Source organism: Mytilus californianus, unplaced genomic scaffold (genome assembly GCF_021869535.1).
Source record: "Mytilus californianus isolate M0D057914Y unplaced genomic scaffold, xbMytCali1.0.p SCAF_7, whole genome shotgun sequence".
NCBI classification, from domain to species: domain Eukaryota; kingdom Metazoa; phylum Mollusca; class Bivalvia; order Mytilida; family Mytilidae; genus Mytilus; species Mytilus californianus.
This window is the reverse complement of record NW_026262723.1, coordinates 83,282,368-83,303,254: the sequence shown is the minus strand read 5'-3', so window position 1 is coordinate 83,303,254 and position 20,887 is coordinate 83,282,368. Positions and strand designations below refer to the sequence as shown.

The window sequence follows — 20,887 nt, the reverse complement described above, 5'->3', positions numbered from 1 at the left end:
AGAGAATGGAAATGGGGAATGTGTCAAAGAGGCAACGAAAAGTACATCAAGAATTTAATTAACTTACTTATTAATAAACAATATAAGCTAAGTTTTTAAAGGTGTTCGCTTCATAAAAAAAAATATATATATATAGCGTTCTGAAAATTAATTTATACAGAATAACAAACAAACCTACCACGAAGTTATTAAAAAAAAAATTCAAAAAAAAAAAAAAAAATTTCTTCCAAAGAAAATATCATTCATTATTAATACAATGTTGTTAAAAAATTTATAAAACTTACCTCTAATTATTTATCAAAATATCTAACAATAAAATGCTCCGCTGGGCCCAGCTTGATACGACCGCAGAGGTCTAACCCTGAACAGTTGGGGCAAGTATGGACACAACATTCAAGCTTGATACAGCTCTGAATTTGGATTGTAATTAAATATTTGACACAGCATAAGTTTCTGACACGGAATGAATGTGGTCTAAGAACTTAAAAATTTTTAATTTACCTATTATGGTCCAATATCCAAAATCTAAATACATGGTTAGATTCAGCATATCAAAGAATCCAAAGAATTCAATTTTTGATGAAATCAAACAAAGTTTAATTTTGGACCCTTTTGACCTCAATGTGGACCAATTTGAAAACGGGCCCAAAAATCAAAAATCTAAATACATGGTTAGATTCAGCATATCAAAGAACCCCATATATTCAATTTTTAATGAATTTCAGAGAGATCCATACACTTGAACACAAGTTTTTGTCTGGAAACTAGAAAAATGCTTGTGTTTTGGGCCCTTTTTGGCCCCAAATTCCTAAACGTTTAGGGCAATTACCTCCAAACTCAAACCCAGCTTTCTCTTTGTGATATGGAACCTTGTAGTACAATGTCATAAAGATCCATACACTTACACACAAGTTATTGTCCTGAAACTAGAAAAATGCTTGTTTTTTTACCCTTTTTGGTCCCTAATTCCTAAAATTTTGAGGCAGTTACCCCCAAAATCAATCCCAGCATTCCCTTTGTAATATGGTACCTTGCAGTACAATTTCAGAGAGATCCATACACTTAAAACAAGTTATTGTCTGAAAACTAGAAAAATGCTTATTTTTGGCCCCTTTTTGCTAAACGTTTTGGGCAATTACCCCCAAAATCAATCCCAGCATTCCCTTTGTGATATGGAACCTTATGGTACAATGTCAGAAAGATCCATACACTAACACACAAGTTATTGTCTGGAAGTTACAAAAATGCTTATTTTTGGCCCCTAATTCCTTAACTGTTGGTACCATAACCCCCAAAATCAATCCCAACCTTCCTTTTGTGGTATTGAACCTTATCGTAAAATTTCATAGAGATCCATTCACTTAAACTAAAGTTATTGTGCGAAAACCAATGTGTCTTCGGACGACGACGACGACACCAACGTCATACCAATATAAGACCGCAAAATTTTTTTGCGGTCATATAATGATCAGTAAATTTCAAACTATATCTATACACAATTTCTAAAAGAGGGGTGAAAGATACCAAAGGGACATTCAAACTCATAAGTCGAAAATAAACTGACAACGCCATGGCTAAAAAAGAAAAAGACAAACAGACAAACAGTAGTACACAAAACACAACATAGAAAACTAAAGACTGAGCAACACGAACCCCATCAAAAATTCTAAAATTAGAATATTTTAAACCATGAATCTACTAACAATTTCTATTAATTATGCAATACAGCTCTGAATTTGGATTGTGACTAAAGATTTGACATAGCATAGGTTTCTGACACAGAATGAATGTTGTCTAAGAACTTCAAAATTTGAAATTGGACTTATACCTATTATGGTCCAATATCCAAAATCTAAATACATGGTTAGATTCAGCATATCTAGAACCTCAAGAATTCAAAGTTTAATTTTGGACCCTTACAGACCTCAATATGATAATGGGGCCAAAATTCCAAAATCTAAATACACAGTTAGATTCAGCATATCAAAAACTCCCATAAATTAATTTTTTGTTGAAATCAACCAAAGTTCAATTTTGGACAAACTTGAAAATTGGGCCCAAAATCAAAAATCTAAATACATGTTAAGATTCAGCATATAAAAAAACCCCTTGAATTCAATTTTTGTTAAAATCAAACTAAGTTTAATTTGGATCCTTTGGACCTTAATGTGGACCAATTAGGAAATCAGGCCTAAATAAAAAAAAATCCAAATTGCACAATTAGATTCAGCATATCAAACAACCCCAAGGATTTAATTTTTGATGAAATCAAACAAAGTTTAAATTTGGACCCTTTGAACCTAAATGTGGACCAATTTAAAAATAGGGTCCAAAATCCAAATACATGGATAGATTTAGCATATTAAAAAAACCCAAGAATTCAAGACTTTGAATTAAACCCCATTGAAATTGTTCAAGAAATAGGCAATTTATGCAATGTATGAAAAAAGTATTGTTTTGGCCCCTTTTTTGGTAAGGAACCTTGTGGTACAATTTCATAGAGATCCAAAGACTTATACGCAAGTTATTGTCTGGAAACATGAAAATCCTAGTTTTTTTGGCCCTTAATTCCTAAGCAGTTTCGTCCATAACCCCCAAAATAAATCCCTCCCTTCCTTTTGAGGTATGAAACCTTGTGGTACAATTTTATAGAGATCCATACACTTATACACAAGTTATTGTCCTGAAACAAGAAACATGCTTAATTTTGGCCCCTTTTTGGTCCATAATTCCTAAACAGTTGGGACAACAACCCCAAAAATCAATCCCAACCTTTCTGTTGTGGTATGGAACCTTGTGGTACAATTTCATAGAGATTCATACACTTATACTCAAGTTATTGTCTTGAAACCAAATGTCTTTAGATGACGATGACAACGATAACACTGACAATGTGATTACATAATACGAATGTAAAAATTTTGCGATCATATAAAAACTTATTACCACTGTACAGTGTTCCTTGTCTTATTGTAGCAATAGAAGAATGGTCATAATCAGCTCATATTTAAGCCTCTGGATCCATATTTGATAACAGTACAATCAGTATTTATGTATCAACAATCTTATATCTGATTTGCAACCTACTGAAATAAAAAATCAAATAAAGCCACCATCTAATTTGAAGACCTCTTTCAGCAACAATTCCTAACAAGGGGTACCTAGTTAAAGCATCACTGTATTGTTCAGCAATACTGATAAAAAAACAAACATGTGACATATAAATTTACATGTTATTTTACAGGTAAACAGCTAGAGTAAAGGGAGAAAATCTGTGACTTTTAAAAAAATAATTTGAACCTCTATTATGAGTCTTTATCTTAATGTTTTTTTCATTATTTGTATAATTCTGTGCTGATGACAGATCTTTGAGAGTCTGTTAAATCTATTCACAACTTTTTGGGACATATGGAGATTTAGAGATTAACCATACTATAAAGGCACTTTCTTGTTTCAGAGACTAACCATACTATAAAGGCACTTTCTTGTTTCAGAGACTAACCATACTATAAAGGCACTTTCTTGTTTCAGAGACTAACCATACTATAAAGGCACTTTCTTGTTTCAGAGACTGTATGTTGTTCTCTGGATGGCTTTCTTTGTATCATTGGTGGGTATCTGTCAATGTACACATCTCATTTTGTTAAACCCTCAGAGTACACTTTGGAAAAGATATTGGACAAAATTGCCACCTGAGGGGTCCAACTCTTCTACAAAGGGCATCCCTTTAGGCATCCATGCTGTATAGATATGCAACCATTTCCAGTCCGAATGAGGATGTATGTACAGAAAATTCCATGCCCTATACTTTCTACACGTTGAAAAACATTTACAAATTAACAACTCTTGCCTGTAACAAGGCAAAATTACTGCCTCTGTTAATCTAACTTTCCAGTTGACCCACTTTGCAGAGCCTATCTTAAAATTTATTTGTAATTCTTCTCGTCTTGAATATGCATGAAATATTTTCCACTGTAGCAAACACTGAAGCAAACAACAATCAATCAATCAATCAAACCTACAGTTCATCAAGTTCAGATTCAATGCATTTCTAATTTACAAAATCCAATACCTGTCCTTCGGTGGTAGGTTTGCTGAAATGAGCCATATAAGCCACTTTGTCTCATTTCAAGAGCATTCACCCTATTAACACAGGGTATCTATGAATCATTAAGTTGATTTATAGCCTGTATAAGAGATAAATGTACTGAAGTTTCAAGGAACATAACTCTAGAACATCAACAAGACACATTAAAAATATCAAACTAGCATTTATCAGTAATAATAATATTTAGCTTTAATTCAAACTATCAGCATGTCATCAATTCATCATCTAAAAACAGAATCTTGTGAAAGATAAGAGAACAATTTCGTCCATCTTGTAAGTGGAATACAATACCTCAAGTACAATGTATGGAGATCTTGTTCCATCTAAATATTGTTTTGGTTTGATTTCAATTAAATAAAAACATTCAGAAATTAAATGCCTTATTTAATTTTGGTAATTATGAAGAAAAAATCTAAGGAATATGTAAAACCTACTTGAAAGATAAGTTCTTTGGGGTTTCATGACTTTTTAAGATCTGTTTAATTCAATAATTTCAAGCACACCTTTTAACTAAAATTTGATGACCTAAAATAAAAATTTTCACTTCCAACATTATTTAAAACTGACATGACAGAAATTTTCCACTGTGTACTGAAGCAGTGACAATAAAAAATCATAAAAGTAAAGAGATTTAAAAAATAATCAATAAAAACAAGGCTTTTAAATCAATTAATAATTAACTAGTAACAGTCAATAACAGTGTTGTCATCCTCATCTTCATGGTCATGTGACCCAGCATAAAGTAATATATCATCCAATAAAGAGATAGGATTTCTGTCGTACTCATCACAAGTTTGTGAAAATGTTGCCAGTTTCTGGTCAATATCTACAGAGAGCAGCCAGTCAAGCATTTCTTGATCAGCTTTATTTCCTTGAATAAAACTTATTTCTTTGTTTAATGTTAAATCAAACTTCTGCTTTTTACAATTTGAACAATTTTCCTCCACATTATCTTTGTCAAAGACCATATCTGTAAACAGATTGTTTTGTTCGATGAAATGTTTTACATTCTTTGTTGTGTTCAAAGCTTTCTGTATTACACTTCGGTCAAAGTCATCAGCCAATGAAAATAAAGATCTGAGGCATCCTGAAGTTACTAGGCACTTTATTTTTGATTTTGTTCCGTTATTCTTTAACCCACTATCAGAAGAAATTGAAGATGAATAATTCTTAACAGTGTATGCAGGCAAAGTCTCTTGCAGATTATTACATTCAAATAGTTCTTTATTCATATACTGATTCCAGAAATCCAAAACTTTAAGTTTGACCTCCCAGTCAAAATCTTTTGTCATGACATTAGACATTAATTTTAGTAAACACAGTCTATTATTGCTGGAGAGAACTGAGTTATCTCCCCATAGTTTTGTGATGCAATCTACAGCTGATCTTCTAACAAATGCTTCAGTGTCTGTTGAGCATAAACTCTCAATTCTGGATGTTACAGTGTCCTAAAAACAAATATCCACAACTGTTAATAGAACAAAACAATACTTGACAGTCATTCCAGGTTCAAAAAATGGAAAATACATTTTTTGCATTGTTTAAACTTTTTAATGCCAATGAAAAAACACTCATCTATATAAATACATTCTTTTTATTCAAAATACCTTTGGGCCCAAATTTTTACCTTAAAATTTAAAGATTGAGGTCAAAACTATACTTACTCTTCTTCTTCATATTCAATGTTAATACTTTTGCATTTGATTTTGGTAACAGTATTTACTTAAACAATTTATTTCTTTTGAAGAATGAAACTATTTTACTGGTAGTTTAGAAAACATATGTCTAGTTTTAAAGAATACATACAAGGTCTATGTCCAAAACCTTTAAAAGATGATCCTGCAGTTCTTGATACAATATGATGTCTGCTAAGCAGTCCACAGCTGTTGATCTAACATAACCTTCAGAATCTGTGAGACACTGCCATACTGAGATATGTAACTTGTTTTCTTTGTACCATGCTATTACTTCTGTATCATCTGTAATATAAACACGAAAATAAATAAAAATTCTATAATAAAAGCTAGCTGCAACACAATCAAGGTACTGAATTACTCTTCTTATTAAAAAATCTTAATTATGGACATAAATGATAATGAGATTATTCGCAGACCCTTAACCAAAATCCTTTTTTGGCATCAATCATTTTTTATTTCCGATTTTGCAATCTGCAATAAAAAGGTTTATTTTAAATCTGGAAAATGATTCATTTTTTTCCCAGTCTTAAAAAAATTTAAATATCACATTAAAATCAACTTCAACTTAATTCTAAATTGGGTAACAGACCAAGCCTTCAATCACATGTTTATCTTATGGTAATCCTTTTGTAATTTAGAGAATTTGGTTTTAATGACAGATGCTTGATAATCTTTGTTAAATTTACACAAGAATTTCCTGGACTTAAGGCGATTAAGTGCTTGACATGTTGGTAAGATGTTTGTCTATTGCTGAAGACTGTAAATTGACCGCTAAAAGACTATTTTGTCATTGGGTTGCTGTCACATTTATGCTTATCCGAATTTCCTTTAATAACAGGAATAATTTTATCACTTCATAAATCATTAAAATCTATAATATTGTGAAGATTAAAATAGATATAAACAAGAATGTGTCCATAGTACACGGATGCCCCACTCGCACTATCATTTTCTATGTTTAGTGGACCGTGAAATTGGGGTCAAAATCTTATTTAAAAATTAGAAAGATCATATTATAGGGAACATGTGTACTAAGTTTCAAGTTGATAGGACTTCAACTTGATTAAAAACTACCTTGACCAAAAACTTTAACATGAAGCGGGACAGACGAACGAACAAACATGAACGCACAGAGTGGAAATTTTCAAACTCCAAAGCCCGTAATTTCAGCAAAAATCAGTGGCGCAGAACCAAGCGTAAACTCTGTCTGTAACTCATCATAGTAGACTCAGACTAAAAATTACCTCAATATGTATTTTGAAAAAAAGATTGTATGACTTCGTTGTTGAATGACAGAAAAATATGGCCTTGACCTAAGTCGGCAGTGCCATAAAAAAAGAAATTTAGACGATTTTAATTAAAGAAAGATCTCAGAGTGTAAGGTTGGTGACTTCCAATTACTAAGATGCTATAGACCATAAATTATGTATTCATGAAAGCCAATTCTCTAAAAATGTCTACATGTATATGGTAGAGGAATCCATGTTTCTAACAGATAAGGATTTGCAAGCGTCACAACATCTTTGTGTTAGTCCACAAAGTATGATTTTGAGTTGGTAAAAAGTGATAGTGGTGAAAGTAAATCCATAAGTTCAATGCAAACTGTGAATTCTAAACTGATTTTAATGTACTAGCATTAAAGTGGACAATGGAATCTTTTTTCACTTTCCAGGATTTAAAATATCCTGAATGGGTCTATTGATGAACATTATTTTTACCTTTATAACTTCTCAGAACTTTCTGTATGAATGAGAGAGTAGCTTCCCTTGATTCCCATGATATTCCACATAAATGTTTCTGTAAGGCAAAGACTAACTTTGGCAACTGATCAATGGAATAGTTCCTCTGGTTTAAGATGCTTGGGAGAAAATGATGAATGACTTCCAAACACTTTGTATAGGTCTGAAAAAAAGTCTTCAGTAAATACAAATTGTGAATCATTTTCTACTATCGGTATTCTATATAGCAAGTTTGTACTTTTCCAAGACAATTTTGTCATTTTTTTATTCTCAGTTTATCGTTAGATTGATCTTAGTTCTTGATTGATTTCCTGACCATTCTTGGATTCTGCTATTGTAGTGGCATAAAAAAGACCATGCCTGATTACTACGATTGTAAAGAAATGGGAAGAATCAAGATTAATCAAGATAATGATACTCAGAAAAGAACATATGATAAAATCTTCATCTTGTTTATAAGATCTATAAAATGGGAAGTAAAAGTCCTATCTTGACATCAAGAATTCAATATGATAATGATAATGTTTAAAAGTCTCCTTGTGGGAACTGAGTCCTAATGGCAAAACAGTCTAAACAATCCAAGATACTGATGACAAAAAGTTTCTTATGTAGCAATGCAGGAAGATTAAATGAGAACAGAAGGAGACTCACTGATGGACTGGTAAAAAATCTATACAAGTATTGTTATTTTATAGTGTGGGGTATACACATGTATTTCATCTAATTAGTTTTACTCCATGACATTACCATTTCAACAGCTTCACATATAAACAAGAATTATCCATTGGATGTGATTTAACTTCCTTCTATTTCTAGCCTTTGGGAAATGAATTACTGACAACCGAAATCACTTAGCCTGACATTATCTAACTAATAAGGTTCAGATTTGTTATCACTTTAAAGAACAGCTTTTTTTCCTGAATTCAAACAGTAACTGTTGTTTTAAAATACAATGCCACACGATGACTGCAAAAAATAAAAATCAAAATAGTAAGATTTTGCTTCTAAGAGCTTAGAAGTTTAAGGAAAATGATGAGGTCAAAAATCAATTTTAACAATAATACTTAGTGCCCGTCCCAAAGCCAGGATCTTCAGTTATATTTGTATTTCATTACTTAGATCATTATTGTGTTAGTTTTATGTTATTATCGTCACCCTATTTTGACCTCTCTTGTGGTTGGGTCTTTCATTGTAAACTGTCGAAATACATCATTGCCTTAATTTAATTTGCTCTGTATTCTGTCTACTAAAACTTAGCAAAGGTTATTTTTATATGTTAATTAGTTAATGATAGCATATTATCATTTAAAAATCCTTTAAAAGACTTACAACATTATCCACCGTGGAATTCTCACAAACATTGATCCCCACAGATAAAATTCTACCACTGTATGACAACCAAGCATCTGAAAATGTAAAGTTGTCTCCACTATCAATTGACAATCAATAGTTGCATACCAATAAAACTTTATTTATCCTTTTGTACTGTAAATAAAATGGATGAAAGACTCAAAGTGCCAAGTTGCACAGAATGTTTCATAAACAATGGAGAATGGTATAAAATGAACATTTAAATACATGTACATGTATATGGAAATATAAAATGTAAAAGTTGGAAAAAAATCTTTAAACAACTGCAAAATGGAATATGCACTTCTAAATAAGGTTTGCAAACTTTGTGTGGAGTTCCAAAGATCTGTGTTGAAAACAAAAATTGGTATCTTTTGAATTTTTTTTTGAAAAATGGTGAACAAATCCCTCAATTCCAGAATAAGAGGTGCAAATCTCCAATATATGTGCAATTATTCTGTGAATCATAGTTCAATTGTACTTAAGTCAGGAAAATATACATCTACAGTTATAAACCCTAGTCATGTTAATTCAATGGTTTTCTACATGCAATTAAACTGCATTTAAATTTGAGTATATTTTTTCATTAACATATATCATCAGTGTAATACATGAAAAAAATCAATAGTTTTCCTAAGAGCCTGAATCACTCACCTGTCAAAAATTATCTTGTATTTTTTACCTTTCTATTATAGTTATCGATATTCGATATAATAGTGAAAAAAAAATGAAAATAAGTTAAATAAATCTGCATTTAAAGCCAGTAACTATTACTATAAGGAGTCATGGTTTTGGTCATTTCAGCATTTATGCAGATCTTGTATTGCTGATATTTTTGTTGTTTACATTTTTTATCTATCTTTTATAGTTTTTTTATTTATAGGGAAAAACTAAAAATTAGTAAAAAAATCATCCACTAAGGACAATAACTCCTATTATAAATTGTCAAGTGGTTTAGGTCTTAACAACATTTTGGTAGATCATCTATTGCTGATCATTTTTACTGTTTACTATATAATAGTTTTCTAGAAAATAAGCAAAAACATGAAGTCATTTAAAGCCAATAACTTCTATAAGCAGTAATCTAACAATTTTGGTGGAAAGGAAAGCAGGTAGATCTTGACATTCTGAGCAATTTTGTCGTAGTCAGATTTTCTTCCATCTATTATAGCTTTCAATATATAAGACAATTAATGCAGTTTACCTTATGATGTCCTTTTTAAAGCTATGGCAGCCATATTTGTTTGCCTGACAGAAATAAAAAAAAGAAAAACCCACAAACTTTATACTAGATACCCTAAGGATCATTCAGCGTAAGTTTGGTTGAAATTAGTCAAGAGGTTTAAGAGGAGATTTTTTTTAAGTTTAAGCCAAAGACCAATCACCAATAACCTGTGATGACTCACATAATAGGTCCAGGTAAGCTAAAAAAAAAATACACATATAGTATATTAAGTTTCTTTCACACTTTATTCTTTTTCAGATTTAGTTCCAACTAACTAAGCAGTTCAAGAAAGATTTGTAACAGTACCTATCAAGTATGCAGCCTGTTTAGCATGAAATTAACTTTCTATATAAAGATTTCCCCTTGGCTAACACAATCTTGTGATTTAACAGGAGAGTTTTGATCAGTCAGAACAATAAGTTGCCCTTTGATGGCCATGTTTTTCAAAATAAGAAGAAAATAAGTAATCTTATAAGGACATTCGAAACTTTAATTCTATTAAATGTTGGTATATAAAGAGTCTAGAAAAAAATGGACTGATGCAAACTAAACAATGAACTCAAACTGATGACTTGCACACATGGTCTTTTGGACCAGAATGAGAAGAATAACAAGAATATGTGTTTAAATGGCACCATGCCCCACACACACTTTCACATTTCCATGTTCAATAAACCATGAAATTTTGTTCAAAACCCTAATTTGGCATGTGTTTTAATCAGTTCACTCAAAAATTAACATGTGTACTAATTTTCAAGTTGTTCTAACCACATACTTTCTTAAACCAAAACTTTCATCTGATAGGGGACAGACCGATAAACCAGAAGGAAAACATAATGCCCCTCTACTATTGTAGGCAGGGCATAAAAACATCACAGTTAAAAGTACCTTTGTTAAAAATTTGTAGGCATTTCAGTTGTATTTTACTACTGCCGTATACATAGCTCTGGATGTCTGATAACTGACTTGATCTGTTGTCTTCTACTGTCATTTCAAAACATATCATTACCATATCTTTTATGTATTGGTCCTGAAATAGAAAATACAATCTGAACTTTCTTTTACATATAAATGTAAACTCTCAATAGTGCAATCTCTGAAAAACTAGATGTACTGCGAGCTACGTTATTTGCTCTCTAATTAAACCCTCCCTCAATTTTTGTTGTCTAATTGTCAAGAAAATTTGATATATGTATATAACAATTTTAAAGATTAAAGTGTTCGGCAACCAGGAAGTATTCATTGAAGGAAATGAAGGCATTCTGCACGGTTCCAATATATTATTACTGTCAAACCGCTAGCATGCATGCGATAAATGCATGGCATTTTGGTTTGGGTAAACATTGCAGGAAATGAAGGTAAAAATTCACAGGGTTTGCCATAATCAGATGAAGCTCGGTGCTATATATCAAGAAGCTATGATTTGTTATTGATGGGAGAAATGTGATACATACATAGTATATACTCTCTCCTTATGAACAGGGGTACAATTATTCTTAAAAGTTGTCAGATTCCCAAAACTTAAACAAAATCTATATGTGTTTTCTCTTTCAAAAGAGTTTTTTTTATAATTTCATGTTCTCATCTTCAATATACTAAAACCTTCATTCAGTCAACTTGGATGTTTCCTTTAATATACTTGTAATATTGCCTTAAATAGGGTCCTGAACCCTTTACTAAGCTATGTATTTATTCAATATTGATCAAAAGTTAGAATTTTTTCTTGGATCATTTCAAAGTTTCACCCAAATGCTTAATAATTATTCTATGTAAGATAAAGAAGTAAACTTAAGGAAAATTTAATCTGAAAATGATCTGAAGAAAAACATGTTTTTTTATGAGAATAAATTTACTATTTTAATATGACGTTCTCCAAACGCTTTGAGTACACATCCTTGGTAAAATATGAATATATTGATATGTCAGCTGATCGTTAAAGTCATGGATTGTTTGGGCTGTTCCAATCTTACTCCTACGTCATTTGCTTTTTATGAATGAATTTATACCCGAAGTCAGACGGTGTAACTGACGTCATTGAATGATGACGTCAAAATATAAGCTATCTACTGGAAAAATGCACAATTTTGAAACTGAAAGTTGTCAAAACATGAAAACATAAACAAAGGATGATAAGAATATGTTGAAAGTCCATTTTCTTACATAAAAGTAAGATAATCAATCAACTTCGCCCAAACCTGTCTTAGTATGTTACTGTAAATCATTTAAGCATGTCACTTAGTCAGTTTTCTTTGTATTTTGTGTCAATATAATTTGTGTGTTCAATTACGGGAACAGCAAACATTTCCCTTCACCTAGAGCGCTGAGAAACAAAAGAATTGCTGTTGTGTCCTATTAGAATAGAAATAATTGTCCCTTTATGCTGATATTTTACCCCTTGCTATCGCTCATGGTAAAATATTTAGCATAAAGAGCCAACCCGTGGTAAAATCACAATAAATTCAAGAGCCCATGAATTATTTCTTAAATATTCATAATAATCAATCAGATAGCGACACCTACTAAATATTCATCTTTTTCCCTAAAGACTATTTTTTAAGACAGTCTTTCTTCAATAGTATTTACAGCACATTACAAAGTCTCGTTACAAATGAATAAATCACAGTTTCTCAAGAAGTGAACAAATAAAGTAGTTACCAACTGATCAACTCTCAAGAGAATATGTAGCTAAGCTGGTTACTTCTAACATGACATAAAATAATTATAGTATCATTAGGAAATATTATTAGGTATTATTGTAAATCACATTTCTAAAATAATGTCCCTGGACCATCGTAAAAATTAAATTAAATCAAGAACATCAGGCATATGCTAGACAGAAACTTAAGAAAATAAGAGATCTATATACAAGCTATAAAGTATCAAAGTGTTCTATCTTCTAAAATATAAGGCTTTACAACAATAGTTTACTTAGCCACAGGATTTACTGATTCGGATTATCAATCCTGTGTTTTTCATTCTGTGACATTTATCACAGGCGAGACAGATAAAATAAAACATTATTATCAACCAAAAAATAATTAAAAAAAATAATGAAACAAAAAACCATAAGATAATGAAGTTCATATGTGTTCCGAAAAAACTGCTAGCAGGGATTCATACTTTACATAGTCTATAACATTCAATATAGATATATGACAGTCTCACAAATTACTGGAAGACATACTGTCAAATTGATTTTGTTAGAGGATGAAAAAGGCAATTATTTCCTGAGAATAATTATAGATTGTCACGTTCATCAGTTAATTTGTGTCTTTCTTATATCATTTGGCAGGATATTTCCTCCATTCTTTAGTTTTGGAGTCCACTTCAGACAGTGCATAATGTTGTACTGTTATCCTTAAACATAAAGAGGATTACAGGAATTAACCCTATAGTACTCAAAATATTAAATGGCACAACAGAGTACACCTTTCCTTGTGTTAAACCAGTTTTATATGCACGCAAACCTATCCATTTGCCTATCTAGATTATATGACCTAAAAGTAAAACACACACAAAAAAATACTCCATAGTGTATTTTTAATGTATTTAAGATAACCAAACATGTTTAATGTATTTATGATAACCAACATGTTGAATGTATTCATGATAACCAAAATGTTTAATGTATTTATGATAATCAACATGTTGAATGTATTTATGATAACCAACATGTTGAATGTATTTATGATAACCAACATGTTGAATGTATTTATGATAATCAACATGTTGAATGTATTTATGATAATCAACATGTTGAATGTATTCATGATAATCAACATGTTGAATGTTTTCATGATAATCAACATGTTGAATGTATTCATGATAATCAACATGTTGAATGTATTCATGATAACCAACATGTTAAATGTATTTATGATAACCAACATGTTGAATGTATTTATGATAACCAAAATGTTGAATGTATTTATGATAACCAACATGTTGAATTACTTATGATAACCAACATGTTGAATGTATTCATGATAACCAACATGTTGAATGTATTTATGATAACCAAAATGTTGATGATAATCAACATGTTGAATGTATTTAGGATAACCAACATGTTGAATGTATTTAGGATAATCAACATGTTGAATGTATTTATGATAACCAAAATGTTGATGATAATCAACATGTTGAATGTATTTATGATAACCAAAATGTTGATGATAATCCACATGTTGAATGTATTTATGATAACCAACATGTTGAATGTATTTAAGATAACCAAAATGTTTAATGTATTTATGATAACCAACATGTTGAATGTATTTATGATAATCAACATGTTGAATGTATTTATGATAATCAACATGTTGAATGTATTCATGATAATCAACATGTTGAATGTTTTCATGATAATCAACATGTTGAATGTATTCATGATAATCAACATGTTGAATGTATTCATGATAACCAACATGTTAAATGTATTTATGATAACCAACATGTTGAATGTATTTATGATAACCAAAATGTTGAATGTATTTATGATAACCAACATGTTGAATTACTTATGATAACCAACATGTTGAATGTATTCATGATAACCAACATGTTGAATGTATTTATGATAACCAAAATGTTGATGATAATCAACATGTTGAATGTATTTAGGATAACCAACATGTTGAATGTATTTAGGATAATCAACATGTTGAATGTATTTATGATAACCAAAATGTTGATGATAATCAACATGTTGAATGTATTTATGATAACCAAAATGTTGATGATAATCCACATGTTGAATGTATTTATGATAACCAACATGTTGAATGTATTTAAGATAACCAAAATGTTTAATGTATTTATGATAACCAACATTTTGAATGTATTTATGATAATCCACATGTTGAATGTATTTATGATAACCAACATGTTTAATGTATTTATGATAACCAACATGTTGAATGTATTTATGATAATCAACATGTTGAATGTATTTATGATAACCAAAAAGGTTTAATGTATTTATGATAACCAAAATGTTTAAATGTCAGCTGTACTGTCATGACTTATCACTACTATTAAAGTTAAATATCTTAAAAAAAAAAAAAAAAAAAACTCAGATGGCACAGTTAAGTATTAAATAGAAGTTATGAAATTTACATGTATTTATGATAACCAAAATGTTTAATAAAATTGAGAATGGAAATGGGGAATGTGTCAAAGAGACAACAACCCAATCAAAGAGCAGAAAACAGCCCAAGGCCACCAATGGGTCTTCAACACAGCGAGAAAATCCTGCACCAGGAGGTGGGCTTCAGCTGGCCCCTAAACAAAGATGTATACTAGTTCAGTGAATGTATTTATGATAACAAAAAAATGTTTAATGTATTTATGATAACCAAAATGTTACATGTGCTTATACTATATGTCAGCTGTACTGTCATGACTTATCACTACTATATACAAGTTAAATATCTTTAAAAAAAAACAAACTCAGATGGCACAGTTAAGTATTAAATAGAAGTAATAAAATTTACGTTAATTTGTTGAATCTAGCAGAGTATACAGCTTTCAAAACTGGTATGTTATTCTTATAGTTGCCTACATTTTATATTTCATTGACATAAATCAATTATGTAAGTTTATTTCTCATAAACATCAACTATAGTAAAACTCAATGTACAGGTGAGTCAAGGGAGTACAATGTATATCAAATTCTCATTGAAAGTAGACTACTCTGAAATATATTTTAAGCTTAATTGATTTTATTCAAGAGTTTGTCTAGAACATTAAATGACTTGTTAAAGAGAGGGGAAGATACCAAAGGGATATTCAAACTCATAAGTCAAAAACAAACTGACAATGTCATGGTAAATAAATGGAGAATGTGTCTATGGGCCACAGATGCCCCTGCTTGTAAATATGCATGAGTCAACTTCCATATACAGATGCAGGATTCATTTAGTTAAGACCGTTTTGTAATTATAAGCATTGTGTATAAGTTTCATAACATTTGGTTGAGGCAAACTAAAGTTAGAGAACGGAAACGAAAAATTCAGCAATTTTTATGTTTATAAAGGGGCATAACTCATGAACGGTAAAAATGATGCCACCCAATTTTGAACTTGATCTGTATTTTGTGGTAATAAGCATTGTGTATAAGTTTTATAACATTTGGTTGTGGCAAACTAAAGTTAGAGAACAGAAACGAAAAATTCAGCAATTTTTATGTTTATAAAGAGGCATAACTCATGAACGGTAAAAGTGACGCCACCCAATATCGAACTCGATCTGTGTTTTGTGGTAATAAGCATTGTGCATAAGTTTTATAACATTTGGTTGAGGCAAACTAAAGTTTGAGAACGGAAACCAATTTTGGGGACGTACGAACGGACGGGATGGATAAGGGGAACACTTAATGCCCCCTCCGCTACGGCGGGGGCATAATAAAATTAGTTCACTTAATAGCACATCTATGTGTCTTAGCTTAATGGCTTCCATCAAAAGTAAATCCATTTTTATGCTAAACTGAATGACTACATTTTTACATCTTGGTTTATTTTTCCCAGGTTTTTACATTACAATCAACTAAGCATTTAGATCATTCTTCTAGATGATCTCATCATCATTAAGTTATTATAACCTTTATTTTAAATATAAATCCTTTTGTTAAATTATTATACATTTTACTTCCATAACAGTTTTTAGTAACCAATTTATGTACAAGCCAAAGGAGGTTTCGATAAGGACCTAAAATGGCCCCATTTTTAGCTTTTTAGCTAAAATTCTAAATTAGGATTTTTAATGACCAATACCAGAATGAATCAAAGCTAAAACAATGACTAGATAGAAAATACTTCTATTTGTTGAAACGTATTAGTGTTCTTTTCATGATGTCATAAAGATCACACATTTTGATTTTCCATCAGATTTGAAAATTGCTTACCTGGTACAACTCAATTTTATAAAGTTCAAAACAAAATATCAAATCATTCCTTTAAACAGAAAATAATATGTTACAAAACAATTCAATTTTTATAATAATCATTCAAAGAATCTTCAAACAAGAAGTGACTGACGATGGATTTGTTGCTTTCACAGTACAACTCTTTTATCATAAATTTCCAGGCCATATATCAAATCATTCCTTTACCCTCTTGTTGCCAGAGGGACACATGTCCAAACTGTCTGTGCAGGAGGGACACATATGTCTATATGTTTTATTCATGCAAGTGCCTGTTCATTACTGTATCTCTTTCCAATAAAACATCGAAGATAATAGTGATATATTTTCTTCAATGGGTCTGCAATGTTACGGCATTAGTATTTGACATCATATATCAAATGACGTCATAGTTGGGCATGTGACGTCACAGATGTCTAGCTGCCTTATTTTCTGGCACACTAAATTTAACAATATCAAATCAGTGGTGGCAAGAGGGTAATAATACAAATGTTGAGTAATATGTAAAGAAAGTAATTGCCTAACTAATTGAAAGATTGTTGCTTGCTTAAAGTCCAGACTGACTGATAGATAGACAGACAAGATCATTGCAGTATGCCACTTACTTGGTGAGTAGGGCAGGGATACAACTATTGTATCCAATAATCAGTTGCCTGACTACTGAAAAAAAAATTTGGTAGCACAGATTATTTTATGGCCAGGTCAGTGCTAAATAGCACATCAAATTTAAAAACAAACCTTCTGGTAGTCACCTTTGCTACTGTTACCCTGTAGGGTTATAAAAACATTTAGTCTGTTCTATATATAAAATTCAACAATGCAATTCATTTTAACAACAATTTTTATTGGTTGTCCTCATCTATTTTGAGGGGATAAATTCAACAGTCAACCTGTCTATAACTAAGGTAAGCCGCTTTTTTGAATTTCAGGAGTTTTTGGGTATGTGATTTTTTCAAAAATAAACCAAAAAGTCACATTTTTTACCTGAAAACCTTTTTCTCAAGATTTATATCATTCTGAAGCTTACACAAAGTAAAAAACATGTGACCCCAAGAGAGTACCTAAAATGTTACAATGCCAAAGAAAGAACAAAGTTCCACAGAAGTTTTTATTTATGATAATTTGAAGTTAAAAAAAAGATAGAGAAGATATGAAGGAGGCATTAGAAAATCATAAGTTCAATAAAGACAGGTAATAACATGGCTAAATATTAAAAAGACAAAAGGACAAACAACAATAACAAAACATCACAAAGAAAACTAAAGACAGAACCACCCCAAAAAAACCAGTGAATTAAGGTGCTCTGGAAAGATGGGCAGTCCCTGCTCAACATGTTGCACCCATTATGTTTCTCAAACAAGTATAAATCCAGTAATACATTGCTTTTGGTAATCTCACTATCGAGATGATGATGACAGGATTGTGGTTATGACAAGTGGAATATATCAGTAGTCATATGTGACAAGGATATTCTTTAGTGTCAACCAAGCCATGGTGGTATCCATAAAACTTTCAAAAGGATGACTTCGACTTAACCACTTGGAACCCATGATGCAATGCTTCCTTGTAAAAAGTAACCCGTTATCAAGGAAATCATGATAGGAAACACAAGCCCTGGAATATCATATCAATATATTCTTGATGCAGGCACTTCTGGAATAATAATTAAAGTGGAACGTATTGAATAAGTTGCATTATGTCCTATATATAAAATTCATCTTAAAGAAATCAAGATTTTATCTGCAGATACATGTCATTACAGAAGAGCGCTTACTTCTAAAGATTGTCAACAAGTTCTGACAATGAAGTATTGTATGGAGTGAAGACAAGCTATTTAAGGTTATAGAACTATTAAGATCACAAGTTTCAATTTAATTACGCTACTTATACTGCTGTAAAGATTGATCTATTTTATTGAAGTTGATTTTGATGACTTAAATGGCCTAAATACTATGTTACTGAAGCTAAATGGAATAATAAATGGTATTTCAGTTATCAAGATGTTATTGACTGAAAATTGGAGATAATTATCTTGGATAGAAATATCAATACACTGACTTGTAAGACATGCAAATCTGTGTTATTTAGAAAAATGGAAACGACAAGCATTCTCAGCGAATTCCAATTATTTGATTCCAAGGGAATGATGATGATAAATGGATATAATATCCAATCATTAGTATCATAGTATATATCACAAATATGCTGTGATCTGTTTCACGAAAAATCTTACGACTGAAGTTGATCGTATTTAAGTCATGAATAATTCAGTATACTAACAATCAATTTTATTCGTTTTGTGTGAAACTGATCACAGGTAATAATCATTTATATCAAACAATACAAAAAGACTAGAACTGTGAACAAAATTCACAAAGTTTCTAGTATATTATGTTTCCATAGCAATGTCTTATATTACAATTACAGTTCCAGTTGCCATTGTTTACTTCTACATAGTTTGTCTGGGCCATGTGACAGCATATTTGCCATTTGACATGTGTAGGTCATAGGCGCTTTTAATTCATTTTGTGTACATTCAACACATGCCATCCTTATTATATGTCACTTTACTATCTATGCAGCATTATATAGTCATCAAACATCCTTTTACCTTTATAGGAAAACATGGAGTGTGAGAAAAACATTCTGCATTGTTCTTTTATTAATATGACTTTCTTCAAATGCTTTGAGTACACACCTGTGATAAAATAGGAATATATTGGTATGTCAACTGACCGTCAACCTCATGGATTGTTTGGGCTGTTCCAATCTTACTCCCAGATTTGCTCTTTATGAATGAGTTACCAGAGGTCAGACAGTGTAAATGACTTCATTGAACTATTACGTAAGAATATAAGCATTCTACAGGAAAATAACAAATGTGAAACTGTAAGTCGTCAAAACATGAAAACATAAACAAACAATGATAAGAATTTGTTGAAAGCTGCATTTCTCAAATAAAAGTAAGATAATCAATTAACTTCTTCCAAGATTGTCTTATTATGGTATTGTAAATCATTTAAGCATGACCCCAATTCAGTTTTCTTCATCTTTTACGTCAATATAATTAATATGTTCAATTACCGGAACAGCAAACATTTTCCTTCACATAAAGCGCTTCAATCCAAAAGAATTGCTGTCTTTGACCTATTAGAATAGGAATAATTCATGGGGGATAGAATTTATATTGATTTTAACATGGGTTGGCCCTTTATGCTGTTATTTTACCCATCGCTATCACTTGTGGTAAAGTATTTCGCATAAAAAGAGCCAACCTGTAGTTAAATCACCGTAAATTGTTTCTGACTGACTGGTTTACATAGCCAGTCATCCTAAGATTGTTGATTCAACTCTATTTTCCATCAAATTATCCTATGTGTATTTGTTCCTTTTGTATTTATAGGCTAATATGACTTTTCTTTATTGACTTGTTTAAGAGAGGCTGGGCAATTTGACTAAGAGGTATTAAAAATCAAAATTCACAAAATATTGACCATGATAATATAAGAAACTAGAATATTTCATTATTTTCAATAACCAGTCAGTCAGAAACAATTTTGTTGTTCAGATCTCTTATGCTTGTATAGTGTAGTTTACATTTATGCTATTGCAAATATTAACACCAGGATTATATCATGTTGTTTAAAATTGGCCAAATTAGGCAATCTGTAGATTAACTATATATCTAACTTACCAGTTCCTGTTTATTTTGTCTTCCTCATTAAGTCACAAATTTAAACATCTTCTTACAATTTTATGTGTTTGCAAGACATTTCCAGTAAAATCAATAAAGAAACAATAATGCAAAGAAAAATATGTAAAGTATCAAAAACCTTCATTATAAAT

General features: G+C 30.9%; 1 protein-coding gene across 1 annotated transcript in view; it reads right to left on the bottom strand.

The window, feature by feature from the left end:
• Window positions 1–4,251: 4,251 nt before the first annotated feature.
• The window catches only part of LOC127709802 (uncharacterized), a 58,316-nt gene continuing 41,680 nt past the window's right edge, over window positions 4,252–20,887 (bottom strand). Inside the window, exons 6-10 of the mRNA XM_052215441.1 lie at window positions 11,008–11,149; window positions 8,874–8,950; window positions 7,524–7,707; window positions 5,915–6,087; window positions 4,252–5,556 (exon numbers count right to left, since the gene is read on the bottom strand). Coding sequence (XP_052071401.1) covers window positions 4,789–5,556; window positions 5,915–6,087; window positions 7,524–7,707; window positions 8,874–8,950; window positions 11,008–11,149 — 1,344 coding nt within the window. The 3' untranslated portion in view covers window positions 4,252–4,788. The remainder of the gene's footprint in view (window positions 5,557–5,914; window positions 6,088–7,523; window positions 7,708–8,873; window positions 8,951–11,007; window positions 11,150–20,887) is intronic.